The sequence below is a fragment of the Lolium perenne genome, chromosome 3, assembly GCF_019359855.2.
Source record: "Lolium perenne isolate Kyuss_39 chromosome 3, Kyuss_2.0, whole genome shotgun sequence".
Lineage (NCBI taxonomy): Eukaryota > Viridiplantae > Streptophyta > Magnoliopsida > Poales > Poaceae > Lolium > Lolium perenne.
Genome location: NC_067246.2, coordinates 242654090 through 242673404, shown reverse-complemented (window position 1 = coordinate 242673404; position 19315 = coordinate 242654090). Strand labels below are relative to the sequence as shown.

Below are 19315 nucleotides of genomic sequence, written 5' to 3'. Positions count from 1 at the left end.
AAAAAATCCTGCTCGTGATGCATCGCGCAATACGGTAACTAGTTGATGTGTATTAATTTTTCATGAACTGATTGTTGCTGAATGTGTTGTTATTTAGTTAGCACCACTGGGTATCCTCAACACTCAAATGGAAAGGGTTGCCACAACATGCTCATGTCTGCAACCAAACAAGGTGTGTATTGCACCACTAGAGCAGAAAAGCGTTTATGCAGGCAACCAAACAATGCAGGTTATTTTTCATATCTGATGCAAAAAATGCTTCACATGCTACCAACTGCGAAGTGGCCCGTCTGGAACGCACAATATCGGTCTAGGCTACCAAACGGGCCTAGGACGCGGGCGTATCGGGACCGAAGTGGTCGCGCTATGGCGTTCAATCAATCGTTCAGCGCGATGCTGTCGTACGGCTGGGGATACAAATATGCAATCATCAAACTTTTCTTCAGCTCTGACTCCTGCAACCGAGGCAGCCATCGGGGAGAGCTCTGCCTGCTGCCACTGACTACTGAGGCAGCCATCGGGCAGAGACCCACACCAACCAAGTTCCAAAACTCGCACGGACGACGATGATCGATGGACCAAACGTACGTGCGCGCCGCCCCAGTAAATCAGCCGAGCAGCATGGCGAGCCGGCGCCATGCACGGCCAGGACGACTGGCCGGCGCCAGGCATCACCGGCGGCAGTGTGCCGCTGCATGCATGCACGACTGCTGGCCTGAGCGGCCGGAGGCCGATGCGACTGCGAGGGAGCGTCGGCCCTAGCTCCGCGGACCTACCCAGCCGATCTCGAGTTTGTCCCATGCCCATCAATTAGGCCCCTGGCCGTCGCCGGCTAGCCTGCCTGCCGCCCTGCACTCTGCAGAGCTCCATCGTCGTCTTTGAGTTGCGTTGCAACCCATGTTGTGCCCGATGACGCTCCTGAAACCGTTGGACCATGCGTGTGTATGTGTGCATTACATGATTACATCACGGCCATGACCCAGGATGGAAACGACAACGGCCGGCCCTCTCGGCTGCGGCGCGCCATGCATACGCGAATTAAGATACACTCGGCATGCGACGTGTTCGTAACTTGATCGATCTTCTTTCTAGCATCACAAATCGCACCGTATATTTTTTCATGAGGTAAAAGTGTGTGGTGACGTGGTACCTATGGTCGCACCTTCGCGAGTGTATAAAATATCAAGCTATTGTGCTTTCAGTGAAGACGTGTGTGTGTGCATCTTTGTTCAGCTCAATTTGGTGTCATTGTTTATTTATCTAAAAATGTATGGTGCTATTGCGGAAATATACTTTCAGCGGGACATTTTATTATCAGAATTTTTTAATGAAATGCGTTCAAAACTTATTTTAAAAAACTAAGAGCATATGCCAGTGATTGCCAAAACGTCTTGATTTGTTACACTGTAATAGTCTCTAGAGAATACAGTGCAGACATCGATCTGCTGAGGAGGAAGATGCAGTGAAGATTATATACGGCTAGGGGCTGGTAGCCATTTTTGTTGCAGTGATCCGGTAGGCATGGTTAGCACATTTACATGGTCTCAATCAAGCAATGCGTGATAATCTTTTGCCGGAAAAAAAAATCTTCCTTCCCCTCTCACGTCTACTGCAGCTAGGGAAAAATCCTCATCCCCTCGATGCTCTGCCAGTTAGGCAATGGATTCGCCTCCCCTCCGCCTACCGCTCTAGTGGCTGGTTGGTGAGAGGGGAGTCCAAGTGGCTTGGCCCAGCAGTAGTTTAGGCTACGATTTTCTTCTTTGCGGGGGTGGATTTTGGGAGGCTTGTCGGCGCTTCATCTTCGAGCTGGTCTTCTGGCCCCAAGTTCGTCCATCGGGACAAAGTCGACGAAGATACGACGAAGATATGTTGTTTCCTTGAGGAAGTGAGGTTAGGGTTTACCCCCATGGCCCCGTGCATGCAAGACAGACGAGATTCGGTGCCAGTAGCAAACAATTTAAAGGCTCAAGAGCGACGACTTCTGTTGCGGGGCTTAAGGATTAGATCACATATAACATTGACTTTGATGTAATTTTTAATATTTGTGGGTGGTTTGTCACTTCTGGTGAAGCTTTACAATAGATCCGTGTCTTTCCGCAAGAAAAAAGAGAGCATGACTTCGTAAAACTTTAGAGCAGCTAGCTGGCAAACGCTTAGACTGTAAAAATGATTAGATCACAAAGGGACTTCGTAAAACTTTAGAGGATCTAGCTGGCAAGCGATTAAGCCGTAAAAATGATTAGATCACAAAGGGACTTCGTAAAACTTTGGAGGAGCTAGCTGGCAAACGATTAGACTGTAAAAATGATTAGATCACATAACAGACCTGGTAAAACTTTAGAGGAGCTAGCTGGCAAGAGATTAGGCCGTAAAAATGATTAGATCACATATAACATTGCTTAGGGAGCTAATGATCCGTTGTAAACTTTTGACCTTCCTTGAGAATTGAGATAAGGCTGCTCTGTTTTTTTTTTTTTTTTTTTTTTGGCTAAAGATACTTTCGTCCATCTTGGAGATGATGGGCAAGAAAAGTACACATGCTGCCGCAGGCACTGCATGCACGCAGACCCTACCATCTGGATGATATGCAAAGGGCGCGGCAGAGGAACCCATCAAACAGTTCAGTGAAGGCTAAACAAACTTTGGATTTTTCCAGAGGAAATAAGGCTGTTTGGTCAGCCATGTTGGAAGTATTATTGTCGCTTCAATCAATCATATGCCCTTGTCAAAACTCGGTCATGCAGCTACAAGGAACTCCCCGCAAAAAAAAAAAAAAAAGCTACAAGGAACTCGTATTATTTTACTCAGAGTATTGGAGTTATATAAATTGTGTGCAAATGGGAAGAGAAGAAGAAAACAAAATGCCCAGATGCCCGGGTCAAAGTGCTTCCAACTGCTAGCTAGCATCCTGAATTCCTGGCCAACTTGCAGGGCTGATGGACACTCAACCAATTGAAAACTCGATCGTCAACTGGTTAGCACAGTAAGTAAACATTATCTTGCCCCTCCATTTTCGTACTTGCACGGGCGCGCACGCATGCGCCCGTAAAGAGCCAACAGTATAAGCCGAGAAGCACAGATTTAGTTGTCAACTAAGATGATCTCACAAATTACGGCGAACAGTTCCTGCCAAACATGAACGGAAAAGAGTTAACTAGGACGCCAAAGGGCCATGGCTTCCCAAGTGGCTGCCATCCTCCTCATCCACAACGGTCCCCCCAGCGGTCGGCCGCCGGGGCCGGTCGGTGTGAACATGAACGGAAGTGGAACCATTTCATACGCCACAACCTTACCTTGTTTGCTCGCTGTGACGAGGAGCACCACACAGATGTAGGCGAGACGCCCGTCGCATCACCTCCACTTGCCCGGATCAGCGTGCGTGCGTGCCGGCGTTCGTGTCCTGGACGACGCACGCCTGCCTTGCCTCGCCCACCGCACCATCATCATCCATCTTGCCAACGAACGATACACGCACCCGTGACCAGGTCATGGACCCATGGCCTCTTTGGCGAACGGAATCTCCTAATGCGTCACATGCTGAATTGCCACAGCCATACACCTATGCCGCCGACGCGCGCTGCCCTCTCCGGTCGTCCGGTCCAGATAAACGGAGCGGCGGAGGGAAAAGGCACAGGATAAAAAGGAGAGCCAGCTCTGGTGTAGGGGGACAAAAGGAGGGAGGAAGAAAGCCCGCCCTATAAAGCAGGAAGGAACGGCGTGCGAGGAGCTCGAGGCACCCACGCTTGGTCGGTAACCAGAGCCAAGGTGCCATTCCGTTTCGCGAGCTGCAAGCCTCCACTTGGCCGGCCATTTCTCTTCCCGGTCCTGCTTCTGGAGCTCATCAGTTCATCCTCGCCCAAAGGCCAAAGGCTTGCTGCGCCCTGCAATTCTTCTCGTCTCCTGGCCGCCGGTGAGTTCTTCATGTGTTAGCCGCCGTAGCTTTTGCTCTTCGTTGGAGTAGTACAGATGTTTCTGTCGCTTGCCAATTTAAGACGTTGCGGGCTGCTTCTTTTCTTGCCTGAAATGGTTTTAGCACGAGCTGATACGACTGCTGACACGCATGAGCCAGACGATGACATGATTTGTGACTTGACTGCGCTGAATATTTGCTCCAATGGTCGGCTGCACGCCTGTCCTCCTTCTGTTTTTGGCCACGAGCTGCTTCCGTTTCAGCATGCTTCAGGGACTTCAAACGTCCAGGGTGTCTGGATGTCTAGCTTGAAATGATTTGATTTGATCTCAAGTATCCACTTTTACCATGCTTTCCCTTCTCGCATGTTCGCTTTGACCTCAACCTACACTTCGCCTTGGTTTTTGGCACTTTTGCTAGGCTAAGTTGAGTGTAGAACTCAACTTTCCCAAGGAGTTAAAAGACTCTCATTGCCATCAGTTGTTTTGCTAATACTATTCTAGTTGCTGTAGTATTTGGAGTCTCTCTTGAAGCCCTTGATTAGCTCACCTGCAACGAGTCCTATGGAGGAAGGCTCCATCAAGAGAGAAGCCATGCCTCGGCTCCTAGATCTCATCCCTGACGAGAAGCAATGGAATATGAGAGGAGCACCAGCTGTGCCAAGCAGACCAAGGAACACGGGCTTCGGGGGCGACGAGGACAAGAAACTGGAGCTGAAGCTTGGTCTTCCTGGCCTCGTAGAGGAGGAGAAAGCAGCTACCTCAAGCAAGAACATGATACATCAGGAGAGCCCAGCTCTCTCCCTTGGGCACCTCCCTACGACAACCACCGGAGCAAAGAGAGGATTCTTAGACACAGTTGAGGCCAAACCACAAGGTAACAAAGCAGCTTTTCAGTTCTCGTGTTCTTGGTCTTGGGACATGTTAACAGATCGAACCAGCGAACTAAAAAATAGTCTTTTGTTCTGCCGTTTTAAGGTTGTAATAAGGAACAGAAGCAGCAGGGAAGAGCAGCATGTGGGAAGGAACTAGCAGCGGAGGAAAATACGGCAGCTGTGAGTGAGAGGAAGAAAGGGTGCTGTCCCCCACCACCATCTCATGCCCCTCCTTCTGCTACGCCTGCACGCAACAGCGGCAACAGACCACAGGCGCGGGGGAGGTAAATGATAGCCCTGTCATCATTTGTAGTTCATTTAAGGATTTTTCTTCCATTGATCATTAGAGATTTCAAGAAATTGCAATGGTCCAATTTCCTTCCCATGGCGCTTTAAAAAAAAGCATTGCCGTCTTCTGAAATTCACCCGATGGCATAAGTTTACTTGTTTTTAGTTAGTCAGCACGAGTCTCTAAGGATCAAAGTTTCCCTTCTCACAAGTCCACTTTACTTTATATTAGTTTTTTTCTTAAAGATGTTTGTCTTTTTTCTGATCTTTACGGTTTCAACTTTGTGATGCTTATATTTGGATTATAAACATTGTAGTACTATAATATATTTTTGGAGTAAGTGTGGTACAAAAAGAAAAAGGTGAATATTAGTGTGAATCATGACTGTTGTTTAGGCCCTCGCCATATATTCAGATATTTAGTTCAACAATACTAGCATGCATTTATTTATCTGCCCCTTCACAGAATAACTCACCGTGCTCTAATCTGATGCAGAGGGGCTGCAGCTCCGGTGGTCGGTTGGCCTCCAATCCGACCATTCAGGAGAAACCTTGCCAGCAGTAGTTCATCCAGACAGCCTTCTAAGCCTCAAAATGGTGAAGTTGATGCGAAGGCGACACTTAACTGCAACAAAAGCCCTCTCGTAAAGATCAACATGGACGGGATCCCCATTGGAAGGAAAGTAGATCTTGCAGCATGTGACAGCTATGAGAGACTTTCGGTGGCTGTAAAAGATCTCTTCCATGGTTTTATTCAAGGTAAGAATTAACAATACACCAACAAAATAAGTACTTCTATGATTCTATCTAATTTCCAACCGTCAATTCGTACGCTCAAACAAGATCAAGTTCATATCCTCGTTTTCATTATAATGTATGTGCTACCATGTTGCAGCACAAAGGGATGCATCCAATGCTGAACGTGCGCAGCAAGGGGCAGACGAAAAAATATTTTCACAATTGCTGGATGGTTCTGGTGAATATACTCTAGTTTACGAGGACAATGAAGGAGACAGGATGTTAGTTGGGGATGTCCCTTGGAAGTAAGTTGCTCGTTCCATCATATAGCTTCCCAAATCATGTGTTAAGATCCTCCACACAATCTAAACTACTTACTGTACATATAACTACTGCAGTGTGTTTGTCTCAACTGCTAAAAGGCTGAGGGTTTTGAAGAGCTCGGAGCTTTCACATGACCTGGTAAGTACAACGCCACTACAATTTGCTCTCAAATCTTTGTTGATTTGTAGAAAAAAAAAAAGCTCTTGGATGAAATCAACTACTCCTACACTATTCTATTAAGTGTGCCCATATCAGGTATATGTTTGAATTGCCCAAACTGAACCACAACTTAACTTTCATTTTCTGTCTCTGTTTGCTTTTTCTTTTTTTTCAGATTGGAGCTGTTCCCCAGAGAGCAGCAAATTGCTGAAACGGTGTCAGCTTTTCAACCATTTGAAATGTTGCCACTGAAGCCGGATCATTATCCTTTGGGGGATTACTATTTGCTGCCCACTTTTTTGCTTGTAGAGACGAATCTAGTGAGATCAATTAGAATACAATAGATGCATGGAGATATCCTGCCTATTTTGTAAATTAGGCTACTTTGTAATTTTTAACTCTAGAGTTCTTGATTCAGTTACATGAATTTGGGTTTACAGGAGAGAGCTCGACGGCTCATACCTGTGAAGTGACTCTTTGTCTGAAAATTTGTATTCTACCTTGACATAATCTGACATACAATCTGTTCAGGCCAGAGCTCAGCACCTAGACTGTTCTGATAGGATCACGCCAGCTAGTGATATTAACTGAGTTGTTAATTTGTTATTATCTTTCCGACCTCACCCATTCCTAGTTTTTTGTCAGGAGCACCATAAGAAAAGTTTGACCAAACCATAAAACTGCCGAAAGTAAAACATGTGTTGATGCCTTCATACTTCCTGGGTAATTGCCCCACTGTGCCAATAGTGGCAGGATCGTGACTGCGCACCAGAGGGGCACCCTTTTAATCTTTTTATTTTCCTACGATGATATGAATGAATAGTACGTACTATTTAAATTCTAGATGTGTTAGTGATTCAACAACCCATCCGATAGCACCAGTTGCCAAACTAGGAAATTATCTCTATGTGCCCTGGTGATCGTATCACAAGGCCCTTGACAAGTCAAGATTAAAAACAGGTGACATTGGTTCTATGTGGATGAAACTGCACACTGGCTTCAATTTGACAATGTGTACAAAGCGAGTATAGTGCCTATGCCTATCACTTCTGCATGACTTGTAAAGCGGATTTTAGCAATTGCAAAATGTGAGGCAAAATTGACGAAATAAAACTGAGTTAATTATATGCAATACAGTAGCAAGATAAGGGCATGTAACTCAGATGTTAGAATAGACACCAATAAGACATTTGTGATTGATTGTTATGAGGCATACCTGAAATGAGATTGCAGAATAGTTCGTGTAAACTTGTTGCGCCTCCAGTGCAGGATGTTGCTATTGGAACAGCTACTATGAGAGGTATCTCCAATTGATTCGATAAACAAGTAGCACCTGCATGGATGTATGTGTATTTGGATCAATATCTATATATATTAAGCATATGCACCAAAAAAAGCTGAGGGAAACTAGGAGAGAGACTTTTCTTATAAAGAGGAATATCCAACTTGATGCTTACGAACCTTGATATTGCAGACAAAAGAAAGGTCTATGTCACTGGACCATCCCTAAATTCTGGACAGTAGAAAAAGTAGCATAGGTGGGGTGGATTTGAAGAATCTTAGCTCTTCTGTGATACCCTTACAGACATCTTTATCCCCATTGTGTCGTGCACCCATGCGTTGCCACATGCAGTGTATAACTGTATATTTTACCAATATGGACTATAAAATGGTACCACTTTTGCAAGCACGGCCCTTTTGGTGTTGATGAAAGACACACAAGTGTTAAGATAATCCAGAATGACAAAGCCAACCTTATTTCAAGCACCCAAGTATGAATTTTCTAGTCCACTACTCATACTACTAGTTGTTTAATTATAATTTACCTAAATCCAGGAAAGGTGTTAAGATAATCCAGAATGACAAAGCCAACCTTATTTCAAGCACCCAACCTGTGGCATGTGCTTGCCAACGTCCAGCTGCTGACCCCGCATCGTGAGGAGTGAGTGTCATATCGGAGACACCAAAATCTGCAAGTAACCACCGTGCCAATTCACCTCTGCAGTCAAAAGAATCATTACTCGCAACTCAACCTCTGCACTCGAACGGGAAACCACTCTCTGCTTCTTTGCGTTCTAGGCAACGAGAGAACCACCAAAAAAACATAGTAGACAGAAAGAGACCGGTGATCCGAAAAATCAATCGCCCACGTAGCATCGGAGTAGGATTGGAGCTGGAACAAGGAAAGAAAAGACAAAGAGATATCGTTCCACGTAGATAGTGTAGAACACGAAGAAGGTGACTATAGTGGACCGAAGTGGAAGCAGAACTATGAACAGGATAAGAAATATTTGAGCAAGTAACAGCTGGTAGGCGAGACTCCCAACAAGATGTCGATAACGAGTCGGGTCAAAGATGGGATCACCATTAGAAGCACGGAGAGAAATATTGAGCTCCATGGGAGTCTCAACAGTACGCTTATCAGTAAGAGCGGCACGATTAAGAAGATCCTGAATATACCGTTCTTGGGATATAAAGAAATTATCAGATATGAACGAAACCTCAATCCTAAGAAAGTACCAAAGCGAACCAAGATCCGATATAAGAAATTGCTCACTGAGACGTGCCTTGACAAAGGCGATATACTCAGGATTGTTACTAGTGATGATCATGTCATCAAGATACAAAAGAAGAAGAGTGCGACCACGAGGAGAACAAACAACGCAGGATCATGTGTAGTGAGAGAAGCCAGCGGCCATGACCACAGAAGCAAAACGCTCAAACCATGCATGAAGGGCTTGCTTAAGGCCATAGAGAAAATGACGAAGACGACATACCATGCCAACTATGACCGAATACCTAGGTGGTGGTTGCATATAAACCTCCTGACGCAACTCACCATTAAAAAAGGCATTCCTAACATCAAGACGAGACATGGACCAATGGAGAACAGAGCCACAACAAGAAGAGTTCAAACAGTGGTCATGTAGCTACAGGGGCAAAAGTCTCATCATAGTCACGACCATGCTCCTACTGAAAACTCCGAGCAACAAATCGAGCTTTGTAACACTTAGGAGTACCATCACAACACATCTTAACCTTATAGAACCACTTATAGGTGATAGGACGAGCTCCCACGTACCAGCGCGCTCAAGCGAAGCAATCTCCTCAGCCATAGCAAAAAATATGTACAGGATGAACAACAGCCTACAATAAAGTCGGTTCCGGGACGACCAATACACTATAGCTAGCAGGATTGTAGAAATCGGAGAAAGGACGAGGCCGAGTACGAAGAGAATATGTCGGCTGGAATGGTGCACCAGAAGTAGAGGGTGCATCAGATAACTCGGTGACAACACGTGGACGACGAGTATAGTGAAAAGGAAAAGTAGGATGAGAAGGAGCAACAGCAGGAGATCCCGGTGAGGAGGGTGAAGACGAAGGAGGCGTCGGAGGAGACGGGGGCACCGGAGGACACGTGGCCGTCTGAGGAGACACGTGCATCAAAGGAGACGGGGAAGGGGAGAGGAAACATGAGGGACCAAGGGAGGAGAATCAGGAAAAACAAGAAAAGATAGATCCTCCACAATAGAGGTCGATGAGGTCGAACGCGGATAGAAAGGACAAGACTCGTCAAAAGTCACATCCTGAGAAATGCGCATCCGACAAGTCACCGGATCCCAACAACGATAGCCCTTGTGCTCATCACTATATCCAAGAAAAACACACTCAACGGCGGACTGGGCGGTGAGTTTAGTGCGTTCACGAGGAGCAAGAAGAACATAGCAAACGCAACCAAAAAGACGGAGCTCATAATAGCCAGGAGAGCGACCAGTCTCTCAAGAGGAATGACGTCCTGAAGAGCGGCAGAAGACTGAATGTTAATAAGATAGGCCGAGGTAGAGACCAAAAATGCGTTAGAGGAGAAGAAGCAATCATCATCGCACAAGCAGTCTCAAGAAGATGGCGATGTTGACGTTCAGCCACACCATTCTGAGCATGCGTACTGGGACATGAGAACTGAGAGAGAGTGCCCTGCTGAGCAAGAACACCACGCAAGTGCTTGGAGATATACTCTCCACAGTCAGCACAAAACACACGAATATATGTAGAGAACTGAGTAAGAACCATGGCTGCAAAACGCTTATAAATGGAGAGCACCTCACTGCGAGAAGATATGAAATACAACAAGTGTAACGAAAAAAATCATCTATAAAAATGATATAATATCGATGGCCCCCCTAAGCCGGTCCGCGAACATCGGAATGAACTAAATTAAAAGGTCGGATATAGACGCACCTACATCCCTGACACGGTAAAGAAGTATCTCCTAAGACATGCCCCAGAAGACCACGATGAACAAGAATCGACATCAAAAAATGACGCGACAAGCAGAGTCAGTAAGTTGGCTCGCAGAAAACAGGTTCGTGGTAAGAGGAGGAATATGAGAAATATCAGGAACTGAAAAGGGAGTAGAAAGAGTGCCATAAGTCAAAGAGATGACGGAATAGAAGAATCAGAAGTCACATACTCATATGAAAAGAAGCTCTAGAATCCAGAAACCATGGGGATGTGCCTGATTGTGTAGAAGATGGTGGTCGCGCAGCTAGAAGAATTGTCACGTAACCAGCAAGTAGTACATGTTGAGGGAGAACCTGAAGCGGCAAGCAGCCGCACAATGTCCTGCTCGATGAAGCCAGCTGGAGAAGATCCTGATGAGCAAGGAGCACGCGTCCTTGGAGAAGCAGACGACCTCTGCTGATGTAGATCACGCTCCTTCGTGTAGCAGCGAGACTCAATATGACCATCCAGGTCACAGTAGGCAGTGAGGGCAGGGACGAGGGCCACGTCCCTGGCCGCCCTAGCCATGACTCTAGCCCTGACCCTGAGGACTGGGTAAAAGTGGCGGCATGAAGGAGTCGATGGAGCAGGCAGTGACGAAGGGCCACAGGTAGCAAGCACAGAAGGAACATCCAGCAACCCAACGCCACGTAGGCGAGTCTCCACAGCACCTCCGAAATGGGAACACAACCACGAGCAAGCAGGTAAGCACGATGGGGCTCAAACTCCTTGCGGAGCTGAGACAAGAACTCGTAGACATGCTGAAACTCCACATCAGAGCACACAGTCTGACAACACGGGTAGGTACCACAAATAGCAGTGCAAAGAGAGTCGAGCTGGCGCCAGATAGCAGCACTCTGAGTGTAGAACTGATCAATAGTAGAGTCACCCTGCTGATGATTATCCGCTGATGAAGGTGAGCCCACATGTCAGCGACTGTAATAAGGCCCATAAACTCAGAAGCAAACTGCGGTAGAACACTGGAGGTGAGAACGGAGGTGAGAACAGCCACAACACGAGCATGATCGTCCATCCACAGGGTGATCCAGCCAGTAGATCTCAAGAGCGTCTGACTACTCGTGGACCTTCCTATCAAACGCGCCAATGGCCGCATCATCCGCACTCTTGGCGGCATCCTCGTCAGTCTGAATAGCATCAGTGACAAAGGTTGATGGAGTCGGTGGAGTATGAGCCGTAGGAGCAACGGGGCACGACGGACATGAGACCTCGCCGAATAGCACACCCCAGAGATGAAGACCACACATATGAATGGGCATAAAGGCAGCGAAATCAGAGTAGTTCGCGCCATCAAAGATCACTGCGCAACAAGGAATCGCAACATAGCCCGATGATGCAAACATCTTTTATTCCTCTTTTTTTAAGAGACGATCGGGTCAACCACGACCAGATCGAATCAATCTAGAGTTCCCAACGCGAGACGTGCAGGCGTCGGCCTAGTGAAGGTGGGGACAAACCATCGGGTAGAGGATGGCAGGTGGCGGGCTGGGGAGAGAGCGACCAGCGGCGGGCTTGGAGAGGGCGGCCGACAACAGGCTTGGAGAGGGCGGCCGAAGGCGGACCAGGGAGAGGACGGCCGGCGGCTGACAAGGGACCGGCGGTGGCCGCCAACAGGAGAGGCCGGGAAAGGGACGGTCGGGGACGGTAGCAGCGTGCAAGGATGACCAGAAAAGTTGTAGGTAAATTTGCACACACGAGTTGCGGTGCGGAGCCCTAATTTGCTCTGATACCATGTTAAGAGAACCCCTAGCTACTAGGGAAACTAAAATATACAAATATCTATCTAACAGAACGATGGGGCTTTCTCGGCGAGATCGGCATACAATGCCTTCTTCGCCGGAACTACAAGGGCGCCGACAGCATCCCAAATCTGGCGCCCCAGGGCGCCGTACAGTTGCAAGTTCTCTGAGTGGCTTGTTTCGAGGAACAGCTGCTTTACTACTGCTGACATGGACTGCTGGCAGGTTGCAGTGTAGGGGGCTACCATACCCGGCCGCCTGCCCTCTATGCGACCAGGAGCCCGAGACGATTCAGCACCTGCTGGTGGGATGTGTGGTTACACGTGAGGTGTGAGCTTTGACGCTCACATGCTGGGGGAAGCAGGATTGGCAACCATTGGCGGACACAGACTTGCTAGACCAGAGGGATCTTTGGACAGCTATCATTCTGGTCTGCTGGTGCAATTGGCTGCACCGGAATGACGTGGTGTTCAATAGGACCTGTCCGGCTTTGTCGACCATCAAAGACGATGATCAATGAGGAGTTTGAGCGGTGGCGGCTAGCTAGGATTTTCTGTACTGACAGTCTGGCTTTCTAGAGCTGGTACCTTTGTGGTGGCAATTAGGAGAGTAGGCTTTGGTTTGGGGAGCTGTCACCCTCTGTTCACAGCATGAACCTGCCACTTGTGGCGCTGTACGGGCCTTCTGGCTCTTTCTTTCTATATGATTAATACACCTTCCAAGGCGTATTCTCGAAAAAAGTTTACCTAGATCGATCTGCCAATGACAGACAAGAGAAGTGTCAGGGCGTACATGTAACTGAGGACAACAGTAGTTTCACATGTTGGGAACCCATGGGCATATGACATGTCTTGTAAGGTGTGCACTAATTCCTAATGCTACAGTCCAATACTCACAAGACATGTGAAAACATCCCATAGACGCACCTTCAGCCCACAAGGGGCCCATGCATCAAAAGAGTTTGTTTAGCTGCTCAGGATGGGTTGCTCTACTGTATCGATACACCTTCTGTATCAACACCAACTAACCACAAGTTCAAGTGGATGGGTTCACAGTTCCACATGTAAACTGAAATAACCAGAGAATATGTACTCTGTCAAAAGCCATGGAAATATGCACAAGTAAAATCCATCTGGAGCGGCTCGATGGTTACAATGAAGGCGGCTACCATGAAATCACCCAATATCTTACATCAAACTGTAGATACCAGCTATTAAAAAAACAAATAGATCAGCAGAAGACCTCTAAAAGTAAATGGTGAAAAAGTAATGCCATTATATAAAAGGAAAAGTCGAGAAAAAAATGAAAAGGTAAGAGATGTGGCACCACCCCTCCTATAGTCCTGTCGCAAGCATGCTAGTATTCTACTACCTCTGTCCACTTTTTGATGCGAAAGTTTTGTCTAAATTCGAATGTGTCTAGACACTCTTTACTACATAGATACATTCAAATTTAGATCAACCTTTCGACATCAATTAATGGACGGAGTAGTAGAAAAAATGAAAAAATGATGCCATTATATAAAAGGATTGGCTTTGTTTTTCTGCCAACACCCCTCCTAGTCTCAACCCCTGGTTGATCCAACCTGATTGTGACACCTAGTCCAGAAAATAGGATCAGGGTCAAGGATTACGAGTCACTGAGTCGCAACTTGTCGCTGGGGTACCGACTCACAGACTAGTCGTGACTAGTCTCGACTAGTGTTAGACTTGTCGACATGATATTCTGCTTTACTTCCTAACCTATAGTACTGTTGAAATCGAGATGGAGCTGAAAGTTTAAACTTTAGACAGCACAAAGAATACTAACCACATTTTGAACAAGAGAAAACAGCAGTTGGTACATGGTCAAGCTGAATCCCTGTGGTTCTGCTGACTATTGTGTTTCATCTCAGTTTTCTTTAGTCCATAAATTTCAGCTGTAACAAACAGTAAATGCCCAGTCCTTCCAAAATAACACCAAAAATCCACTTTGGCTCATAGGTGTAGATGCACCCATTTCATATTTTAAAATGTCTAAAAATTCCAAAAAAAAAAATCTCTTGAGAAAAGCTATTTTGGAGCACAGAATAGAATTTTTGGATGCACACCCGGGAATGTTTTCCAGAACTTTTTGACATTTTGAAATGCATTTAAATAAAATTTTCATAATGGGTGCATCTAGACCTATGAGCCAAAACACCAACAAAAAGTCGTACTCTTGTGATACAGTACCTCTCAGTCCTCACCTAAAGGTGTGGTCACTGCCAGTTTTTCTATCAAGGAAGAAGACAACCAGGCATGCCATGCTTGTGCTTGTCAACTGTAATTACAGAGTGGTGAACTAAGATGTCACTAAAGTTTGGTTTGAGCAACTAAGAATTGCACATTTGAGCTTCATCATTCATGTATTGGTTTCAAGAAAGTAAAGAATGAATGATTGATATTGCTGAATACCCGTGGCATAGATAAAGCCTGTTATATATTCCCTCCATTCCAAAATATAGTGCATACAGATTTTATCCTAAGTCAAACTTTGTAAAATATCAACATCTACACTACCAAATAAACTTGGTCAAACTTTACAAAATTGGTCTTTGGAAAAAATCAATACTATATTTTTTAATAAGGGAAGTATTATGAAAAAACTGAAGATAACTTCGCAGATCTTTCATGGGCCCTTAGCATAATTAAAGCACTCAACTCAGAGATAACCAGAGAATATGTACTCTATCAAAAGGTATGGAATGGACGCACAAGTAAAAATCCATCTGGATCAGTTCGAAGGGTAGAATGAAGGCGCCTAGCATGAATTCACCTAATATCTTAATTCAAAATTGCAGGTACTAGCTATTCAAAGAGCAAATAAATCAGCAAAACACCTTTCAAAGTAAAAAAAAAAGGGTGCAATGGTTCCAGGTCTTGTGCCGGGTCCAAGTACAACTGAAACATATTATCCCTTTGAAAGAAAATGGAGAACAAATAATGCTAAAAGGAAAGGCCGAGAAAAACTAAAAGACTGACAAACCTCGCAGTTCAAAACCACATCAAAGGCCAGCACCCCTCGTTGTCTCAAGCTCCTGATTGATCCAACCTGATTGTGACATGACACCAGTCCGAAAAACAGGATCAGGGTGCAGTGAAGCAAACAACACTTGATATAGTTTCTTGAACCATACTACTTATAAAAGCTTTCAATCCTTACCTGCTTTTGCCCGACACAAGGCAGAAACAGATGCCCCCTTTATTCACATGCACCAACATGTAGAATATTCCCATATATTATTTGTAATGGACTGCCCTGTTTTGGATAAAATATTAGATTTTTGCTTCTTGTACTGTCATCTTGTTCTTGTCCTCCTTTTCTCTCTAGTCAGGTATGATCAGTTCAGAAATATTATACTACCTCCATTCCTCAAAACAAGGAGTGTAATATTTTTTGAAAAGTCGAACTATGTAAAATTTGACCAAGCTTGTAGGAAAAACTATTGACAACTACTCTCTCCGTTCCATAATTCTTTTCATGGTTTTAGTTCAAGTTTGAACTACAATCACGACAAGAATTATGGAATGGAGGGAGTATAACACTATGTAGATATAATATGAAAATAGATTTCATTATATATACAATGATATTGATTCGACACTGCAGAGGTTAATAGTTTTTTTCTATGAACTTGGCCAATCTTTACAATGTTTGACTTTGACCAAAAATTCTACGCATTATTCTGAGGAACGGGGGCAATAAGAATAATCTCTTTATGATCTAAATCAACCAGTAACCGACATTTAACAGTTCAGCTATGTTCTTCCTTTGAGAAGAAAATATTGTAGTTGCCATGCATCACTACACTTTCATGTGTTGTAACTTGTAAGAATGGACAGCCCACTTGTACAATGTCTGGAGCCACATAAAGAATGCATCTAACGTTTACCAGAAGAATACTGTTACTAGAATGGGTCACTCCAGAAAAACGAAGCCAAACCAGTGCATGAACGTATTTGAGGAGATGTGAACCTATAGATATGTCACAAACATGCTAGTAGTAGTAGACTAGCATGATATTCTGCTTTCGTTCTCAAACACAAGATGCCACACCTAACTTTAGGCACGGCAGAGTTTTTAGCTGTGCGTTTGGTTTCTAGCTACTATATCTTGCCACACTTTTTCATCCATATGACCCATGTGCCATAGATATAGCTTTTGACAAATCCTGCCACACTTGTTAAGACATACTGGAGTGGCAAGCCACACTTGTTAAGACACACTGGAGTGGCGAGCCACACCTTGCCCCTAAGGTATGATAGTTACCGCAGCATAGAATCTGACTCAGCCTGTTGAAATAGATAAGTATTTCTCAAACCAGTTGTCCTCAAACCTACCTATGTGAGAAATAGTTAGTTGGACCAGAAAAATGCAAAGCATGCAACAGAAAATTAAGTCCACCATTAATGGTGGTAAAGGAGAACGTCAATAATTGTAGTATTCATGAAACATGGAACATCCTTACACAAGAGAGGTGCTAGGCTTCTCACTTACAGGGGGGACATTCTTTCCAGCCAGATGATAAAGCAAAACTCCTGCTGCAACACTAACATTTAAGCTCTCTACCGCAAGGAATGACTTCATATCTTGATTGCCTGTATAATTATCACCTTCTTCCCCTATATCTGCATCTGTGGCATCTATTTCTTCTCCTACAGCAACTCCATCACCATTACCATCTGTTTCTTCTCCTGCAACAAATCCATCACCATTACCATCTGATCCTTCTCCTACAACAAATCCAGCACCATTACCAGCAATTTTGACCAAATGTGTGCAGGATCGCTCAACCAGGGGCCTCAGACCAGTGCCTTCACTGCCCAACACAAGAATTGTTGGTTCCCCTGTGGTAACTTCAGAGAGAGGTATAGCTTTAGGAGCAACGGTACCACCAAGAACTCGCCACCCATTTTCAGCTGATGAAGACAGAAACTGCATCATGTTCCTGCAGGAAAGCAGCTCGATCAACTCAAGCGAGCCTGCACTAGCTTTGCTCACTACTCCACTTAATGGAGCAGAGTTCTTAGCGCACAACACAACACCCTCCGCACCAAAGAAGTAGGCTGACCTAATTATGGCTCCCAAATTCTGAGGATCCATAACCTCATCCAAAGCTATCCAAACTGGTGCCTTTCCACCATCCACCCTAACTCGATCCAACTCCTTAGTATTCACCATTTCCAAGGGTGATGCATCGAGCACCAGACCTTGATGTGGTCGATTATCCACCACCATGTTGAGGTCATGCTTTGACGCCTCGACAACTTTAAGTCCCATAGTCTCTGCCATTAGCAGCACCTTCTCAATCGCTTTCTTGTCCTTCTTCTTCTTGTTGCTCCTGCTCAAATCCATCCCTTCCTGTGTGTACAATGCATAAAACTCCCTCCTCCCGGCCGTGAGAGCTGCAAGTACCGGCCCAACGCCGTAAACTCCCTCCCCAACCATCGTCGGCACTGTCGACTCCCCTGCCTCCTTCCACGTCTTCCTGCCCCAATCCTCTTGCTTGTTCCACCGCCTCATATCCGGCTTGTCGAACCTTTCCCCACTAAACCTCTCACTACGGCCACGAGACCCTCCACCCCTTTCCCCACTGAACCTCTCACCACGGCCACGAAACCCTCCATCCCTTTCTCCACTAAACCTCTCACCGCGGCCACGAAACCCTCCATCCCTTTCTCCACTAAACCTCTCACCGCGGCCACGATACCCTCCATCCCTTTCTCCACTAAACCTCTCACCGCGGCCACGATACCCTCCATCCCTTTCTCCACTAAACTTCTCACTACGGCCACGAAATCCTCCATCCCTTTCTCCACTCTCACCACGGCCACCAGACCCCCCATCCCTTTCCTCACTAAACCTCTCATCACGGCCAAAAGACCCTTCATATCTTTCACCACCAAACCTCTCACCACGGCCACGAGACCCTCCATCCCTTGACACGTCACGCCGAAACTTGTCCTTGATCCTTCCCCATTTGGGATTGTCAATTGGCTCATTCTCCTCCAATCCAATTCCCCTCTCCTTGTACGGAACACTATCTTCCAATGTCTCTACCCGCGCACCTTGGTCGCCCTTAGAGAAGAACTTATCAGCGGAGGTCTCCCACGAGGAGGAGCGGCCGGCGCTAGTCCTTGCAGTGGGGACGCCGCCGCTGCTGCCGACATTTGCGGCGGCGAGCCAAGGAAGCGGCCTCTCGCGGCCGACCGAATCGGAATTCCCATCTGGTGCAGTGGAGAACGAAACCCTAGGTCTCAGCCCGAAGCGCGAAGGATCTCCGGCGGCAGCCGCAGCCCTGGGGCCCGCACGGCTGCCGGTGGTGGTAGTCGGACGAAGCACGGGTGAGGAGGTAGCGGACTTCGAGAAGTACCCGGCGCGGAGGAGACCGGCGAGGAGGGCGCGGCGAGGCGAGGACGCCCCCGCGAGGAGCGGTAGGGGCTGGGATTTGGAGAGGCCGGAGTGGAGCATGGCGCGGCGGCGGCGGCGGGGAGCGTAGGGTTTTGGGGGTCGGAGCTGGGGTGAGGGGTTTTGGGCGGCGCGCGGGCGGCACTCGTTCGACGAAATGCTTCGGAGAGGATGACGCGTTGAGAATTGAGATGAGAAAGGGGTAGTTTTCGTGCGAGCCCCCTTGCAGTTCACAATTTGTACAACTGGATACTCTTTATCAGTTTGGGGCCATTGAGTAAATTTCACATTGCGACTTTGCGAGCACCTCCACGATTTCAACGGAAGTTCGGCATCTTTTTTTTTTTTGAGTTTTAAAGCAGATGATTCTGCCATCCGATTAGATAGAAAAGAAAGATTGATTACATAGGGAATCCCCTCCTTGGCAATTGCTCGCTCGAGCGATCGATTCCTGTCGGCGCGGAGCGCTCGCGCGGCAGCGCGAAGTCAATTCCCTTTTCGTCGCGTCACGCCTGTCACGCCTTTTTTCTATTTCTGGTAACCGATTGACTTTCC

At 46.4% G+C, this 19315-nt stretch overlaps 2 protein-coding genes and 1 long non-coding RNA gene across 4 annotated transcripts; 1 reads left to right on the top strand and 2 right to left on the bottom strand.

The window, feature by feature from the left end:
- Positions 1-3681: 3681 nt before the first annotated feature.
- On the top strand, positions 3682-6828 carry LOC127343799 (auxin-responsive protein IAA6). 2 transcript variants are annotated; one of them, XM_051369995.1, is made up of 7 exons: positions 3682-3910; positions 4423-4786; positions 4888-5068; positions 5569-5831; positions 5968-6115; positions 6209-6272; positions 6469-6828. In XM_051369995.1, exons 2-7 carry the CDS (start codon positions 4474-4476, stop codon positions 6502-6504), a joined length of 1005 nt encoding a protein of 334 aa, XP_051225955.1. In that variant the 5' UTR covers positions 3682-3910; positions 4423-4473; the 3' UTR covers positions 6505-6828. The 2 variants fall into 2 exon arrangements, with proteins under 2 accessions (XP_051225955.1, XP_051225956.1); XM_051369996.2 differs by having other exon boundaries at positions 3693-3910; positions 4414-4786.
- A 525-nt stretch (positions 6829-7353) lies between these two features.
- Positions 7354-16199, bottom strand: LOC139838558 (uncharacterized). Its single transcript, XR_011755864.1, has 4 exons — positions 15515-16199; positions 15338-15403; positions 8167-14632; positions 7354-7626 (listed from the first exon to the last, which is right to left on the bottom strand). It is a non-coding gene; the product is annotated as an uncharacterized lncRNA (long non-coding RNA).
- A 576-nt stretch (positions 16200-16775) lies between these two features.
- On the bottom strand, positions 16776-18953 carry LOC127343797 (uncharacterized). The gene has a single exon (XM_051369985.2). It carries the CDS (start codon positions 18821-18823, stop codon positions 16817-16819), a length of 2007 nt encoding a protein of 668 aa, XP_051225945.1. The 5' UTR covers positions 18824-18953; the 3' UTR covers positions 16776-16816.
- Between the last annotated feature and the right edge of the window lie 362 nt (positions 18954-19315).

What these genes read in the sequence shown, in the direction of transcription:
- LOC127343799 (XM_051369995.1), top strand. Translation starts at nt 4,474, where the DNA reads ATGGAGGAAGGCTCCATCAAGAGAGAAGCCATGCCTCGGCTCCTAGAT. An exon ending in GTTGGGGATGTCCCTTGGAA is followed by an intron (nt 6,116 to 6,208) that starts GTAAGTTGCTCG and finishes TAACTACTGCAG; the next exon opens with TGTGTTTGTCTCAACTGCTA. An exon ending in CGGAGCTTTCACATGACCTG is followed by an intron (nt 6,273 to 6,468) that starts GTAAGTACAACG and finishes CTTTTTTTTCAG; the next exon opens with ATTGGAGCTGTTCCCCAGAG.
- LOC127343797 (XM_051369985.2), bottom strand. Translation starts at nt 18,823, where the DNA reads ATGCTCCACTCCGGCCTCTCCAAATCCCAGCCCCTACCGCTCCTCGCG.